Here is a 16095-nt window from a genome sequence, read left to right as displayed (position 1 = left end):
GATGATTGTTTTTCTTGTGCTCTGGCAGCAGGCACAGTTTCACCGCGCCCCGGGCCACGGCTTCTGCGTGCACCATCAGCATCACGGCCACTTCCCGGTCCCTTACTGCTCGCCTTCTTCATTTTAAATGTGATATATGCTTGAAAGTATGTCACACGTACAGTAGTGTAGGATTTGGAAGTGTATGCGCAAAAAAATTTGGGATGTGGAAACGTCACACAGGAGATATCCCGCAGATAATGTCAATGCTGTCACCAGCGGCTAATAAAAAATTACAGGGAATGTCACAGGTATTTAACGGAAACGTTATACAGGAGAGGTACCACCGGTAATGTCACTGTCCAAAGCTTCTACGTAAAAAGTACATGGTATGTCACAGATAAAATTTTTAGGCGCACACGTTTCACTGGAGATTTGGCACTGGTAATGTCACTGTCCGCAGCGGACACAGTCTATTGAAAAAGTACACTGGATGTCACAGATATTTTTCGGATGTGCACACTTTACACTGGAGATGTGGCACGGATAATTTAAAGAGGACCTTTCATCTGTTTAGCCGTAGTCTAATTAGGGTCTTACCTTTATAGTACCTTTTTTTTTTTTTTCACTAGACGGTGTCCGCTGAGGACAGTGAGATTAGCTGTGCCACATCTCCAGTGTAAAGTGTGCACATCTAAAAAAAAAAATTGTGACAGCCATTGTTCGTCTGCTGTTGTTCCCCGTTGATTTCGGCGCCTTATATTCTAATTAGCCGACTTGGTTATACTAGGCGGAGACTGGCGCGGTTCTCTTCTCCCTGGCTGTGATCGCATCCAATCAGAGCGCACCGCTCATAGCCAGGGAGAATGAGCTCTTTGAAAAAAAAAGTGCGATGACATCAGTGGTGGCCGCCCTATAAGGTAAGACACTAATTAGACTAGGGTTAAGCAGATGAAAGGTCCTCTTTAACTGTCCGCAGCGGACACCGTCTATGGAAAAAGTACACTGGATGTCTCTGATATTTTAGGGATGCGCACACTTTACACAGGAGATGTGGCGTGGATAATTTAACTGTCCGTAGCGGCCTATTAGATGCTATTTAGCACAGGATGCGCTAAAAATATATATTGCTGCTGTCACACACAATAGTCCTTAAAAGGACTTTTGGGTCTCTGAAAAGTTTTTCTAATAAAAATCTTCCAATAACATTCCCTACACTGTCTTTCCCTTCCTATGCTCAGCTATCCCTGACTAACACTGAGCCGAACACGTGTCATCGGGTGCTTTATAGCACCCGATGATGCGTTCCGGCCAGCCAATCACTGTAACGCCAGTAGCCAACATGGCTACGGCATTACAGTGCGTGTCAGTACCTCCCTGCACGTTTATTGGCTGCATAGCAGCCAAGAAACGTGCGGGGAGCAGACTCGAGCATTGCTCTCGAGCACATGTGGTACTCGACCGAGTACTGCCATGTGGCGAGCATCGAGATGCTCGAGCCGAACAATTGTTCGGCCGAGCATGCTCGATTATCACTAATGTACGTAATATCCTCTTTGTGCAGCAACAGCTTTATGGGTTATTTCTTTCTTTGCAGGCTTTAGTTAAATTACCGACACATATATCACGATGTGAAGAGGTCTTAAGGTTCTTTGAAGCCCGACCTGAAGATCTGGATCCACCAAAAGAGTAAGTAGAGTTTTTTTTGTGCATTCTGCATTGCTTTTATGCGTTAAAAACATTACATTTGGGAATGAACTAACACTAATAACTGGCATAAGACACCGTTGTGCAATGTCCCTAGTAAGTGCAGTCCAGCAGAATTCTATCTGTGGACAGCATGGTAAAGAGCAGGAGGAGCCGAGTACATTGATATACAGTTTTGTGGGATAGGATTCAGTATAATCTGATATAAATCTCTGCGTTCTATGCTGGAGTCCAGTCCGACTTATTGATTGACATATTTTTTATCAACATCAATGCAAAATAAGTGAAACAGAATTTCTTCAGAGCCATTAAACTGGTAAAGTGGTTTTCCATGCCCCTGATATTGATGACCTATCCTCAGGATAGGTCATTAATATGCGATCAGTGAAGGTCCGACACCCCCCCCACCTCCGACTGATCACCTGCAGCCTCCGTCACTGGAACTAGCGCTGTGAATGGAGAGGGAACAACGGCTCCGTTCAAAGTGTAGCGGTTGTGCCATTCACTTCAGTGGGAGATGAGCTGCAGTAACCCAGCACAGCCACTACACTTAGAACGGCGCTGTTGTTCCCTCTCTATTAACAGTGCTAGTTACATCACTGGAGGCTGCAGGGAAAAGGTGATTGGTGGGGATGCAGGGTGGGGGACCCTCACCTCTCACATATTCTTAATTTATCCTAAGGATAAGTCATCAATATCCGGAGGATGAAAAACCCCTTAAAATAGTTTTAAACGTTGGAACCTCAACATGAATGTTCTCATTTTGAGAAGGATCGGGTGTTAGGCAGCAGAATGTGTTACTGGACTAGGAAAATGTGCATCTGTCAGGATAAACAGACATGAGGACCCAAAACTTAGATGGCAGCAGTTACTATTTCTCCATGTATTTTGGCTCCTAGGCCTGAGTGATTTTTCCAGCCCATTTGTAGCCACCAGTATGTCGTCATTATTTATTCTGGACAGAGTTTCCTAGAAAAACCAAAGCTGTGGGCGAACTGGTAGATTGCTAACCATGAAGAGATAGTCTATTGATTCGGATTCTTATATATGAACTCTATCTATCTATCTATCGATCTGCCGTGTTTCTCCAAAAATAAGCCCTACCCCGATAAAAGGCCCTAGCGCTATTTTGCAGGGTTTTTGGAGTAGGCTTAAAATATAAGCCCTACTCCAAAAATAAGCCCTAGATACAGTCGTATTTTATTTTATATAAAGGGAAGGTGGGGGAAATGTGCGGGCTGCAGCAGCTCAGGAGCGCTCACTAATGGCTCCTGAGCTGCCATGAAACTTCAGGCTTCAGTGAATTAGGCTTAAGTGAAGCCGCCAGCCATACATCGCGGCACTAAGCAGCACCTGACGGGCGGGCTGGTGGCTTCACTAAATGCTAAATTATAATGGCAGCCCGCGCCTCCCATTTACTTTCACGTTGGGCTGACGGCTTCTCTGTATGCCCTGTACTGCCGCCAGCCCGCACGTTCTTACTTACATAAGTACGCCCCTTGAAAAAGCGGAGCGAAACGCGCGTCGGGGTGCGCTCTTTGCCGGTCCAGTGTCCGATCCTTTTTGTGGTCCTACTAAACTTTAGGTAATATGTTTTAGTTTTTACTATTCTAGTATTTACTATTACTGTTGTCTCTAACACTGTTTATAGGCTTTTTCTCCGAGGTGCTTTGTATCTGGCCCTCACATTTGCTCATATTAGTGTAGTCTCTGTATACCTGAGTAGGATTTTTCACATCTTATTGGGGGCTGCTCGAATATTGCCTGCTGTATGCGGCACCTATGTTCGCTTTGGAGTTTCCCCTATATTGGGATCGGGCGCACTCCTTGCCCGGCAAATGAGCTGCTTGTCGCAGCGCTAGCCTGCATTTGGAGTAGTTACATAAAGGAGGCAGCAGGAGGATCTCCCTACATCTCTCCCGTGCCGTATCTGCTCTCCCTGGTACCGTAGATTGCTGCCTAGGTCCCTTGGGTAAGGACAGCTCAGGGGCAATATACAGTACCAGAATGAAAACTGTGTGGCAAATATGACTATAACCCCCTCATCCATAAGCATACACCCATGTACTGCAGTATATACGTGCATTCCTATGGATGAGGGGGGTTATAGTCATATTTAATATAAACACTGTCCAGGGACTGTTCTGTAATTGGCATGTGTCTATATAAAATATGTTCATGGAGCCAAAATAAGCCCTACCCCAATAATAAGCCGTACCCCTTTTTCAGAGAAAAAAATAATATAAGACCCTGTCTTATTTTTGGAGAAACACGGTGTCTGTCTGTCTATTTGTCTCCTATCTATTTCAGATCTACAGTACAGACCAAAAGTTTGGACACGCCTTCTCATTCAAAGAGTTTTCTTTATTTTCATGACTATGAAGGCATCAAAACTATGAATTAACACATGTGGAATTATATACATAACAAACAAGTGTGAAACAACTGAAAATATGTCCTATTCTAGGTTCTTCAAAGTAGCCACCTTTTGCTTTGATTACTGCTTTGCACACTCTTGGCATTCTCTTGATGAGCTTCAAGAGGTAGTCCCCTGAAACGGTTTTCCCTTCACAGGTGTGCCCTGTCAGGTTTAATAAGTGGGATTTCTTGCCTTATAAATGGGGTTGGGACCATCAGTTGCGTTGAGGAGAAGTCAGGTGGATACACAGCTGATAGTCCTACTGAATAGACTGTTAGAATTTGTATTATGGCAAGAAAAAAGCAGCTAAGTAAAGAAAAACTAGTGGCCATCATTACTTTAAGAAATGAAGGTCAGTCAGTCAGCCGAAAAATTGGGAAAACTTTGAAAGTAAGGGCTATTTGACCATGAAGGAGAGTGATGGGGTGCTGCGCCAGATGACCTGGCCTCCACAGTCACCGGACCTGAACCCAATCGAGATGGTTTGGGGTGAGCTGGACCGCAGAGTGAAGGCAAAAGGGCCAACAAGTGCTAAGCATCTCTGGGAACTCCTTCAAGACTGTTGGAAGACCATTTCAGGGGACTACCTCTTGAAGCTCATCAAGAGAATGCCAAGAGTGTGCAAAGCAGTAATCAAAGCAAAAGGTGGCTACTTTGAAGAACCTAGAATATGACATATTTTCAGTTGTTTCACACTCGTTTGTTATGTATATAATTCCACATGTGTTAATTCATAGTTTTGATGCCTTCATAGTCATGAAAATAAAGAAAACTCTTTGAATGAGAAGGTGTGTCCAAACTTTTGGTCTGTACTGTATGTATCTCATCTATCTTCTATCGTCTGTCTTTCTGAATGTCTATATGTATGTCTATCATTCTGTCTATCTCGTATCTATCTATCTATCTGTCTATCTATCTCTCTATCTCTCTCTCTATCTCATATCCATTTATGTATCTATCTCAAATACACTGCTCAAAAAAATAAAGGGAACACAAAAATAACACATCCTAGATCTGAATTAATTAAATATTCTTCTGAAATACTTTGTTCTTTACATAGTTGAATGTGCTGACAACAAAATCACACAAAAATTTTAAATGGAAATCAAATTTTTCAACCCATGGAGGTCTGGATTTGGAGTCACACTCAAAATGAAAGTGGAAAAACACATTACAGGCTGATCCAACTTTGATGTAATGTCCTTAAAACAAGTCAAAATGAGGCTCAGTAGTGTGTGTGGCCTCCACGTGCCTGTATGACCTCCCTACAACGCCTGTGCATGCTCCTGATGAGGTGGCGGGAGGTCTCCTGAGGGATCTCCTCCCAGACCTGGACTAAAGCATCTGCCAACTCCTGGACAGTCTGTGGTGCAACGTCACGTTGGTGGATAGAGCGAGACATGATGTCCCAGATGTGCTCAATTGGATTCAGGTCTGGGGAACGGGCGGGCCAGTCCATTACATCAATGCCTTCATCTTGCAGGAACTGCTGACACACTCCAGCCACATGAGGTCTAGCATTGTCTTGCATTAGGAGGAACCCAGGGCCAACCGCACCTGCATATGGTCTCACAAGGGGTCTGAGGATCTCATCTCGGTACCTAATGGCAGTCAGGCTACCTCTGGCGAGCACATGGAGGGCTGTTCGGCCCTCCAAAGAAATGCCACCCCAGACCATTACTGACCCAATGCCAAACCGGTCATGCTGGAGGATGTTGCAGGCAGCAGAACGTTCTCCACGGCGTCTCCAGACTCTGTCACGTCTGTCACATGTGCTCAGTGTGAACCTGCTTTCATCTGTGAAGAGCACAGGGCGCCAGTGGCGAATTTGCCAATCTTGGTGTTCTCTGGCAAATGCCAAACGTCCTGCACGGTGTTGGGCTGTAAGCACAACCCCCACCTGTGGACGTCGGGCCCTCATATCACCCTCATGGAGTCTGTTTCTGACCGTTTGAGCAGACACATGAACATTTGTGGCCTGCTGGAGGTCATTTTGCAGGGCTCTGGCAGTGCTCCTCCTGTTCCTCCTTGCACAAAGGTGGAGGTAGCGGTCCTGCTGCTGGGTTGTTGCCCTCCTACGGCCTCCTCCACATCTCCTGATGTACTGGCCTGTCTCCTGGTAGCGCCTCCATGCTCTGGACACTACGCTGACAGACACAGCAAACCTTCTTGCCACAGCTCGCATTGATGTGCCATCCTGGATAAGCTGCACTACCTGAGCCACTTGTGTGGGTTGTAGACTCCGTCTCAGGCTACCACTAGAGTGAAAGCACCGCCAGCATTCAAAAGTGACCAAAACATCAGCCAGGAAGCATAGGAACTGAGAAGTGATCTGTGGTCACCACCTGTAGAACCACTCCTTTATTGGGGGTGTCTTGCTAATTGCCTATAATTTCCCACTGTTGTCTATCCCATTTGCACAACAGCATGTGAAATTGATTGTCACTCAGTGTTGCTTCCTAAGTGGACAGTTTGATTTCACAGAAGTGTGATTGACTTGGAGTTACATTGTGTTGTTTAAGTGTTCCCTTAATTTTTTTGAGCAGTGTATATCGCCTATCTATTTCAGATCTATGTATCTCATCTATCTCCTATATTGATTTGTCTATCTATCTCATTTGAGGAGGGGACAAAGCGCAGGTGGAGCTGCACAGGGAAATTCACAATTGATTGTGATGCATCAGATAAAGGATTTACTAGAGAGTCATAGTATGGAGCTTAGGCCTGTATTACACCAACAGATTATCTGACCAATTTCTATCCAATCAGACCAATAGTTGGTGTGTGTACCAAAAGATCTGTAATAGGCTATCTGACCAATGATTGAAAATCTGTTGGGGTAATACAGCCCAAAGGCTAGGTTTACATCTGCAGTATGGTATTCTGGCAGTCCGCTTGGCAGAGGAGTGGACTACTGGAATTGCCATATCTGGCATAGCCAGACACTGCCAGGCCCCGCTGGATTCCAATTCACCATAGTGGGAACCAGACAGATTTCCAGAATGAATGTCAGCTTTCTGCCACAAAAATACCGCTGCATGCATTCATGGCAGAAACCCGACAGATCCCATTATAGCAGGGGTGGCCAACCTTACAGACACAAAGAGCCAAAAAAACATTTTTCGCCCTACAAGATGCACCTAGGTTTTAACAAAGAAAAATAAGAGAAAAAAAAAGATTTTTCATCTAATCCGAGGTCTGATCAAAGTATTTTTTTTCTTATTTTTCATTTGCAGAGAAAAAAAATAAAAAATATATTTTTCATCAGACCTCAGGTCAGACTCCTAAATCAGATCCCCAATCCTTATCTGACCTAAAATAAGATCCCCAAACTTCATCAGACCTCCAAATCAGATCCCCAAAATAAGACCCCCAATGCTCGGATCAGACTCTGTGTCAGACCCTCAGTGCTCAGATCTCCCCCCTTCTCAGATCTGCCCCCCCCCATGCTCAGATCAGACCCCCTTTGCTTAGACCAGGACCCCACCTCCATGCTCAGATCAGTCCCCCATTGCCCAGATCAGGACCCCCCATGCTTAAATCAGACCCCCATGCTCGGTTCTATAATTTAAAAAACCTCTTCCCTCTCCTGATCAGGCACTGGGCTCCTGCTACTCTGCAGGTCTGACACGCTCCCCACTGTGACCTGAAGAGCACAAGGTCAGGTCCTAGACCGTGTCTCCACGTACTAGGTTCTCACACTGTGTGCATCAGGACGTAGTGGAGAGTGAGCTGGAGCTGCAAAGTAGGAACAGTGTCCGATCAGGAAAAGAGATCTGAGCATGGGGTGGAGAGTGAGCCGCCTGACTGCTTCCTGGCTCCACAGCTAGAGCCGCACTTGAAGAAGCAAAGAGCCGCATGCGGCTCAAGAGCCACGGGTTGGCCACCCCGGCATTATAGTGACTGGTGGGCCCGGGCGGTTATGATGCATACGATAATTCAGATCTGAACAGAGGACCACAACTCGGTCATGCAGATGTGGATGTAACCTAATATATACCATTATGGTTGATGCAACATGAATAGAAAACCATTAGTACATCTTGCAGAGCCCTTATAGTGCTCCTTCAGACCTTATTACTTCTGCCGATGCCCCTGATGTGATATGTTGAAATCTGTAACAAGTCAGAATCCCACCAGCCAGATTATGAAGAAGAAAGCCAGTATCTGGCTCCTTCCCATAGAGGCGCCTTGCTGTTCAGTAGAGTAGCCTATTCTCCTAACAGGTGTTCCACCTGAACCTATGGACACATTAGTGAGGTTCTTACTCCTTATCTTAGTAACTGTCCAACTGGTATTATACCGTGTTAGGAGGCCAACATTTCTGGGGCTTTTCTCCCACTAACTCACCAAAACACATCAGATTAACTGCCAAGAACATAAAAGAGCCTGACGCGGAGTCGTTCTTCTAGCCGTGTTCACTGAGGCCTGAGGGTAATTGAGCAGCGATCAGTCAGTTGTTGCATCCGTAACCTGACTTCATTACTTCTCTTGTGGTGCTCGATGCTGCCTCATTTATCTTCGGTCCAATATCCTGCTCAGTTAAGTGCAATGAGTAATGTGAATTCATTTCTGGCTGTAAAGGTCCTATTACACCCGCCGATTAAGCAGGCGATTGTCGGGAGGGAAGCGTTCGCTAGCGGAGGAGACCGCTGCTATTACATGCAATGATCTCCTCCTCAGTATGGGGATGAGCCATCTCTGTGCCATCGCTCCTCATCATACTGATTGATTGTTTGCCGGCAGCAGATCGCGATTACGTGGCATGATCTGCCGCCGGCAAACGATTAGTTTTAAACGTGTTGAAAGACTCTAATTACCAGTTTGCTCGATCATCGCTAATGATCATTGCCATGAACGTTTGCTAGGGATTATCTGTCAGTGTAATAGGGCCTTCAGTCTTTTGTACTGTTCTTACACTGCAACTTCTAATAAGTAAATGACTGGGAAGGCTAGAAGTTTTCTTTGATTTACCATATAGGTCACAGAAGTCCTTGTGACCTATATTGTAATAGGTATAGGACATGCCCGGTCTTTTTGTAGGAGCACACAGAAGGCTATCACTGTTGCAAATCATCAGAGGTTTCAAAGTATTATCACAGAACAAAATTATAAACCCCCATTAAAACATGTTTTAATGGGGGTTTATAATTGTGTTCTGTGATAAGCACACGGAAGACTGGACATTCCTGTCCAGGCCAGTCTGTTACGAAAATGCTCCAGTTGTGAGATATCCTCTTTACTTCATTATAATGGCTCCTGGTATTTTATCTGATAGTACTGTGCACGTCCACCTACTATGGTGGTCACACATGCTCACTTCCATCCTTCAACTGCCACCAGTTATATCTACTGTTAGAAGCTGTGACAGTTTCAGAAAGAGAGCTGCAGCAGAAAGTGCACACCCGCTGAGCTGCAGCAGAAAGTGCACACCCCCTGAGCTGCAGCAGAAAGTGCACACCCGCTGAGCTGCAGCAGAAAGTGCACACCCCCTGAGCTGCTACCCTGAAGAAAATCTAGCAAAGCAATTGGAGCCATTGAGGTTCAGGGCTGGTTCTAGCTTTGTTAGAAAGAGATTCTCATGTACTATAAGAGTACTTTCACACTTGCGGCAGAGGATTCCCGCAGGCTTTTCCTTTAGGCAATCCGGCAATCCGGACGCAAACTGATGGCATTTGTCTGACGGATCTGGATGCGGATCCGTCTGACAAATGCATTAAAATAACGGATCCGTCTCTCCGGTGTTATTTATTTTTGCATTTTTAAAGGTCTGTGCATGCGCAGACCAGAAAGCCAAATCTGTTTTGCCGGAACACACAATGTTGGATCCGGCATTCCGGCAAGTGTTCAGGATTTTTGGCCGGAGAGAAAACTGCAGCGGTATTTTCTCCATCCAAAAAACGTAAGAGGGACTGAACTGATGCATCCTGATGTACAGTATACTGAACGGATTGCTCTCCATTCAGAATGCATTAGGATAAAACTGATCAGTTTTTTTCCGGATTTGAGCCCCTAGGACGCAACTCTATGCCGGAAAACAAAAACGCTAGTGTGAAAGTACCCTAAGATGTTTTATTTTCAGTTTATATATTAATAACCCCTTTAAGACGCTATATTAATAGATTGGCAAAAGTCAGATTATTTATTTTCTTACAGTTTCTCTAAAAAGTCCCAGAAAATCTTCCAGCAGGCAATGAAACTGTAATGTACTCGTCACATATTTTTTCCTCTTCTGTTGGAGGTTCCAGGAGTAAGGCTACTTTCACACTAGTGTTTTTGCTGGATCTGGCAGGGTTCAGCAAAAACGCTTCCGTTACTGATAATACAACTGTCTGCATCCGTTATGAATGGATCCCATTGTATTATCTTTAACATAGCCAAGACGGATCCATCATGAACTGAAAGTCAATGGGGGACGGAACCGTTTTCTATTGTGTCAGATAGTGTCAGAGAAAACGGATCCGTCCCCATTGACTTGCATTGTGGGTCATGATGGATCCGTCTTGTTCTGCATCCCAGGACGGAAAGAAAACTGCAGCATGCTGCGCTTTACTCTCCTGTATGAGAAAGGAATGCATTTTGGAGCACTCCGTTCTGTTCAGTTACGTTTTGTCCCCTTTGATAATGAATGGGGACAAAAACGGAAGAGTTTTTCTCCGGTATTGAGCCCCTATGACGGATATCAATACCGGAAAATAGAAACGCTAGTGTGAAAGTAGCCTTATCCCCAAACTTAAGTCTCCAGTGGAAGGCTGTGATGTATGACACCATATAGCTATACAGTGGCTTATGTTGAGGGATTTTTACTGGCCCAGTGTATGCAAAAAACGACGCCGTTTTGCCATCTGTCAAGTGCATTAGGCCCTAAGGATATGTTTTGTCTGGAGCTTTTTTGGCGCATATGTCAAAAACCTTTATATATCAAGATGTGAGTCTAAAATAGCCTAAATAGTGACATATATTATAGAGTCATAAAATAATCATTAGAAATGTCCCGCTGTATTACTTTGTCCACACTGTAGCATTTTAGGTCCTGAATAATAAAGTGAAGATTTCTAGACTTTAGAGACTGCTCTCAAATGACTGGAGATAATGAAATCTCCATCTGGACATCGTTGTAAGATAGGACCATGAATCACTTGACAGATAAAACCAACTGACTTCTTAACAGGAGGATATATGATCACAATAGAAAACTGGACATCAGTTGCTTTGTGAAAGCCGCCTTAGATCAGAGGCCCTCGTACTCCGCATTCTCCTAGAAGTCACTAGTCCGTCTAGCAGGCTTCTTTTTTGCTGACGTTTCGCAGACAGCCGTAAAGTTGCTTTCATGTCTGTGACAATCCTTTATCAGCAGCGTTTTCCCAAGTGTCTGCAATGATTCTCCTGCCGTACGTGTGGGAAAATAACTTGAGCGGTCGGATAAAGCCTTTTACATGGAGATAATATTGGAGATGGGCATTTAAATGAGCGATCATTCCCAATAATTGCCCAATATAACTGTGCCGACAATCGCCCGATGAACAAGCAGACGCCTGTACCTCCGTTATCCAACTAATTCTTCCAGCCTTTGGCTGCTTTGTGTAAGCAGGTTTGCGGCAACTGCATTGCTGCTCACCCACGAAAACTAAGGGTCCATTCACACGTCTGCAAGTGTTTTGCGGTCTGCAAATTGTGGATCCACAAAACACGGACACCGGCCATGTGCGTTCCGCATTTTGCGGACCACACATAGCTGGCACTTTGATAGAAATGCCTATTCTTGTCCGTGGCTGTGGGCAAGAATAGGACATGCTCTACCTTTTGTTGCGGGGCCGTGGAACGGAACTACGGATCTGGACAGCACACTGTTTTGCAGCCCCAATTGAAAGGAATGGATCCGCGCCCCCGTTCCGCAAAATTGCAGAATGGATGCGGATCCATTCATGCGGACGTGTGAATGGACCCTAAGCCTTATGTGATTTAATGGGGTTGAAATATTACGATTTCCATTACAAATAGGCTTGAGCGAATGGCGTTTCAGAGCGTAGATCTCGTTCAAAGACTTTGATGTTAATACGGTTTCCGTACAGCCTTAAAATGTATTGGCTCAGTTTCATCTTGTGAGACTTCGGTGACTTACTACTGTGTTCATATATGGGTATTTAAAAACATTTTAAAATAGGGATCCGAAGTGGGCTTTGGTACTGGCTGGTACCTCGGTAGCAAAGCCCACTTTGAAATCCTATTCCTATGGTTTGGATTGTCTTTTGCTCACACATTCATGAGCGTCTTCCCACCCCGGTGCTCCAAGCCCGAAAGACGTCATCAGAGGGAAGTCTCCTGCTTAGTGAGCTGCACTTTTCTACTTTTTCTTTACCTGTACTTGCATGAGAGTAGAGTCCATAGCACATGGTCAACGTTGCATCCTCAGATGCTTTTCCATGGCCTCTGTTAGCTCATGTTTTAAAGTTAAGCATCACTGGGTCCAGGGTAGTTAAAGGGAACCTGTCATCACCGTTATGCTGTCCATACTAACGGCAGCATAAAGTACAGACAGGTGATTTTATTTCTGCGGTCCATCATTTTTAAATTAAAAGTAAGTGGTTGCCGAGAACCAACATCACAAACGTTGCAGACTGGGCCTGGAAAAGAGTCACGGCCACCTGAGAAGAGTCATGGGTATTCATGAATTCCTGCTCTCCTGCCCATCTGCTGATGGCTGACAGTCTTCTACCTAGTTTTCTCCCTTTCTCTCTAGGAGAGAACTGCCAATCATCAGCAGATGGGTCAGAGTGCAGGAGATTAGGAATAACCAGGACTCTTCTCGGGTAGATTTGACTCTTTTCAAGGCCTGGGCTGCAATGATTATGATGCTGGTTCTCGGCAACCACTTACTTTTAGCTCATGAGTAACACACCGCTTTCTGTCACTAATTTATGTGGCCCTAAGTGAGGCATAAAATTGATGACAGGTTCCCTTTAAGTCATGACATCAATGAAGGAGAAAGTTTCACCTGGGACTTATATTTTGGACAGTTTTTTAGTTCCAATCTATGGCAACCTTTAAGGGTACTTTCACACTAGCGGCAAGGTACTCCTGCAGGCTGTTCGGATCCGTGCTGCCACTAGTGCACGCGTGCTCCCGGCTCCGGCCCCATTGACCATCCTAAATCCTCGTATTCACTTGGGTTAACATGGAAATACGATTTCGTTTTTACGCATTATTGTCCCAAGACACTGTGCATGTGTTCTACGATTTTACTGAAAGCAGTAAAACTGATGGCAAAATAAATTGGGCCTGTTACTGAGAAGCGGCGTAGGTTAACAGTCTGGATGAAGCCGCTGTGTTCCCGGCAGTGAGGTCAAGAGGAGTGGGAGTTCTGTAAGGGACACAAGATAAAGACAGGCTTTCAGGCATCTGGTATTTAGCAGATGTGCCATTTAAATGTGGAGGCGAGGAGAGCTGCCAAACTGTGTTGGTGAAGAAGGTCCCTTTGTGATGTTTCTTAGCTTGTAGAATCTGATACTTTTAAAATAGGTGCCTTTAGGGTATTGGGGCAGGGTAAGTAAACAGTCAGTAAAAAATGTTTTTGTACTTTCATTTTACGTGTATAATATTGCTAGATTGTTGTTTTTTCTTTTATACCTCTAGGGCTTTTGTAGCCTACACATTTCTTGTGCGTTTGCTTAGAACTCAAAGGAGTTTTATTATTCTACATACACATTTTGGTTTTAAGACTTGCAGTGATGCAGATATTAATGTGGAGTACAGGGCAAGACATTTAACCCAGTCAACCCAAACCTAAAGGGATTTTACCCACTATAGACTATGATGGTCTTATGCCCTATGCCATTATTGTCTGATCAGTAGGGGCCAACCTCTAGAAACTGGATCAAACCTTAGAACGAAGGAGCCACAGCATTTGGCCTTATGCACACGACCGTATGTATTTTGCGGTCCGCCAAAAATACGGATGACGTCCGTGTGCATTCTGTATTTTGTGGAACGGAACAGCTGGCCCCTAATAGAACAGTACTATCCTTGTCCATAATGCGGACAATAATAGGACATGTTCTATATTTTGGGGAAACGGAATGCACATGGAGTAACTTCCGCTTTTTTTGCGGACCCATTGAAATGAATGGCAAAAAAAACAGAACAGACACGGAAAGAAAATACGTTCGTGTGCATGAGGCCTTAGATAAAGTGCCATGGTCCGTTTAGCGGTTTCCAGATTGCTCCTGCACTTGAAATACTACCCCTCTGCTCTCATCCTGCTACTGGCTGCTATAATGGTAAATCCTAGGTAGCATTGTAACTAATCAAATGCCATCATGCCGTTTCTATTTCCTCTATTAGGGGCCTAACTCTACTCAAAGCCTGAATAGGGTTTTCTAGGACTCAGTGGGCATTCACACGACCGTAATTTTAGTCTGCATCCGAGCCGCACCCATTCATGTCAATAGGGCAACAAAAGATGCGGACAGCACACCGTGTGCTATCCCCATACGTATGTCCATTCTGCGGCCTGCAAAAAAAGAGATAATGTACTATTTTTGTCTATTTTGTGTACAAGAATAGGCATTTCTGATGAAGGGTGGCATGTGCTGATTTGCAAAATGCAGAACACACATGGCAATCTGCGGACCACAAAACGAATACGGCTGTGTGAATGCCCTCTAAAGGTGCTCATATACATTAGGTGAACATCAGCCAAACCTGCTGATTTGGTTGTTAAACCCCAACATTCCCCCAAACTGAGTTGAAAGGAAAAGGAGGATCGGCCATGTTGTATTCCAACATGCCATTCCCTTCTTCTCATAGAAGGTGCCTGGCAGCATCTTATTGGCATCCTATGCTTATGATAAGACCCTTCATTATAATAAGGGTTGAGTGAACCTGCCTTTTGGCAGATTCGGGTTCGGGGTTTAAGTGAATTATGTAATGGATTCCGTTCTCACTGAATCCATCAAGTAATTTGATGCCGGCATGCCGCATAATACAAGTGTATGGCCAGCTCCAAGGGTTCCGTTCTGCTGGCCATACACTTGTATTATGCGGCATGCAAAATGGAATGCCTCTAAAGGTATTCGGTTTGGCATGCCGGCATTGAATTACGTTATGGATTCAACGGAATCCATTACGTAATTCACTTAAACCCCGAACCTAAACTCGAACCTGCCAAAAACTCACTTAAACCCCCGAACCTAAACTCGAACCTTCGCTCAACTCTAATTATAATGATTGGCAGGGTTCCAGAGGTCAGGCCTCCACCAATTTATAAATGGACAACCTATACTAAGGATAGTCCATCATCGTTTTAGTCCTGGTAAACCCCTTTGAACTTGAGCACAATCACTGACCTTGTATGATACTAACATGAGTCTAGGTGGCATCAGTTCTACTATTGGTCTTCTCAGTATTTTTCATGGCAAGAGTAGTCCCATAAACCTGGTATAGCTGGATTAGTGATGATAGTGTTCCTTCTAGGTCTACACTGTAGAGATAGTTTAAAGCAGGAACCTCCAAACAAAACTTAAGTTCTCAGTTTCTTGAAACTTTTTATATGTATCACTTTGGGTGCAAGCAGCGGCGTTTTGAACTTAATTGTTGAATTTTCTGCTTTGTAGTGAAGGTAGAAGTCTAAAGCTGCCTAAGAATAACATTAGTATAATGCATACATCCATTTATATTTACATTAAACAATTTCAAAGAGATGACACAGAGGTAAAGATATTAACATGGAAAAATAGAGATTAAAGTGATTTATCTTGTAACAGTATATGAGTGAAGTCATCATTCCAGCTGTGCGGTGATACATTGTATTAAGTGATACAGCTGCCTGCTGCCCTATAGGACTGATGTGTTCTTGAAGTAAGAAGACCCCCAGATGCTTGACTGGTTAACACTGTCCTGTAAATATTCCTCATGTATTTTAACTATTTTATTAGTCTTATCTCATAGTCATAATATGATTCTGGTAGAGATTTATTATCCATTTTGAAAGA

General features: G+C 44.3%; 1 protein-coding gene across 1 annotated transcript in view; it reads left to right on the top strand.

Annotated features, from left to right (window-relative positions):
• The window catches only part of SH3PXD2A (SH3 and PX domains 2A), a 354245-nt gene that overhangs the window by 183142 nt on the left and 155008 nt on the right, over window positions 1-16095 (top strand). The window contains exon 5 of the mRNA XM_040438015.1: window positions 1577-1668. Within this exon, the coding sequence (XP_040293949.1) occupies window positions 1577-1668 (92 nt within the window). The remainder of the gene's footprint in view (window positions 1-1576; window positions 1669-16095) is intronic.

The sequence above is a fragment of the Bufo bufo genome, chromosome 6 (genome assembly GCF_905171765.1).
Source record: "Bufo bufo chromosome 6, aBufBuf1.1, whole genome shotgun sequence".
Lineage (NCBI taxonomy): Eukaryota > Metazoa > Chordata > Amphibia > Anura > Bufonidae > Bufo > Bufo bufo.
Note: the sequence above shows the minus strand (reverse complement) of the source record. Positions and strands in the feature narration are given on the sequence as shown.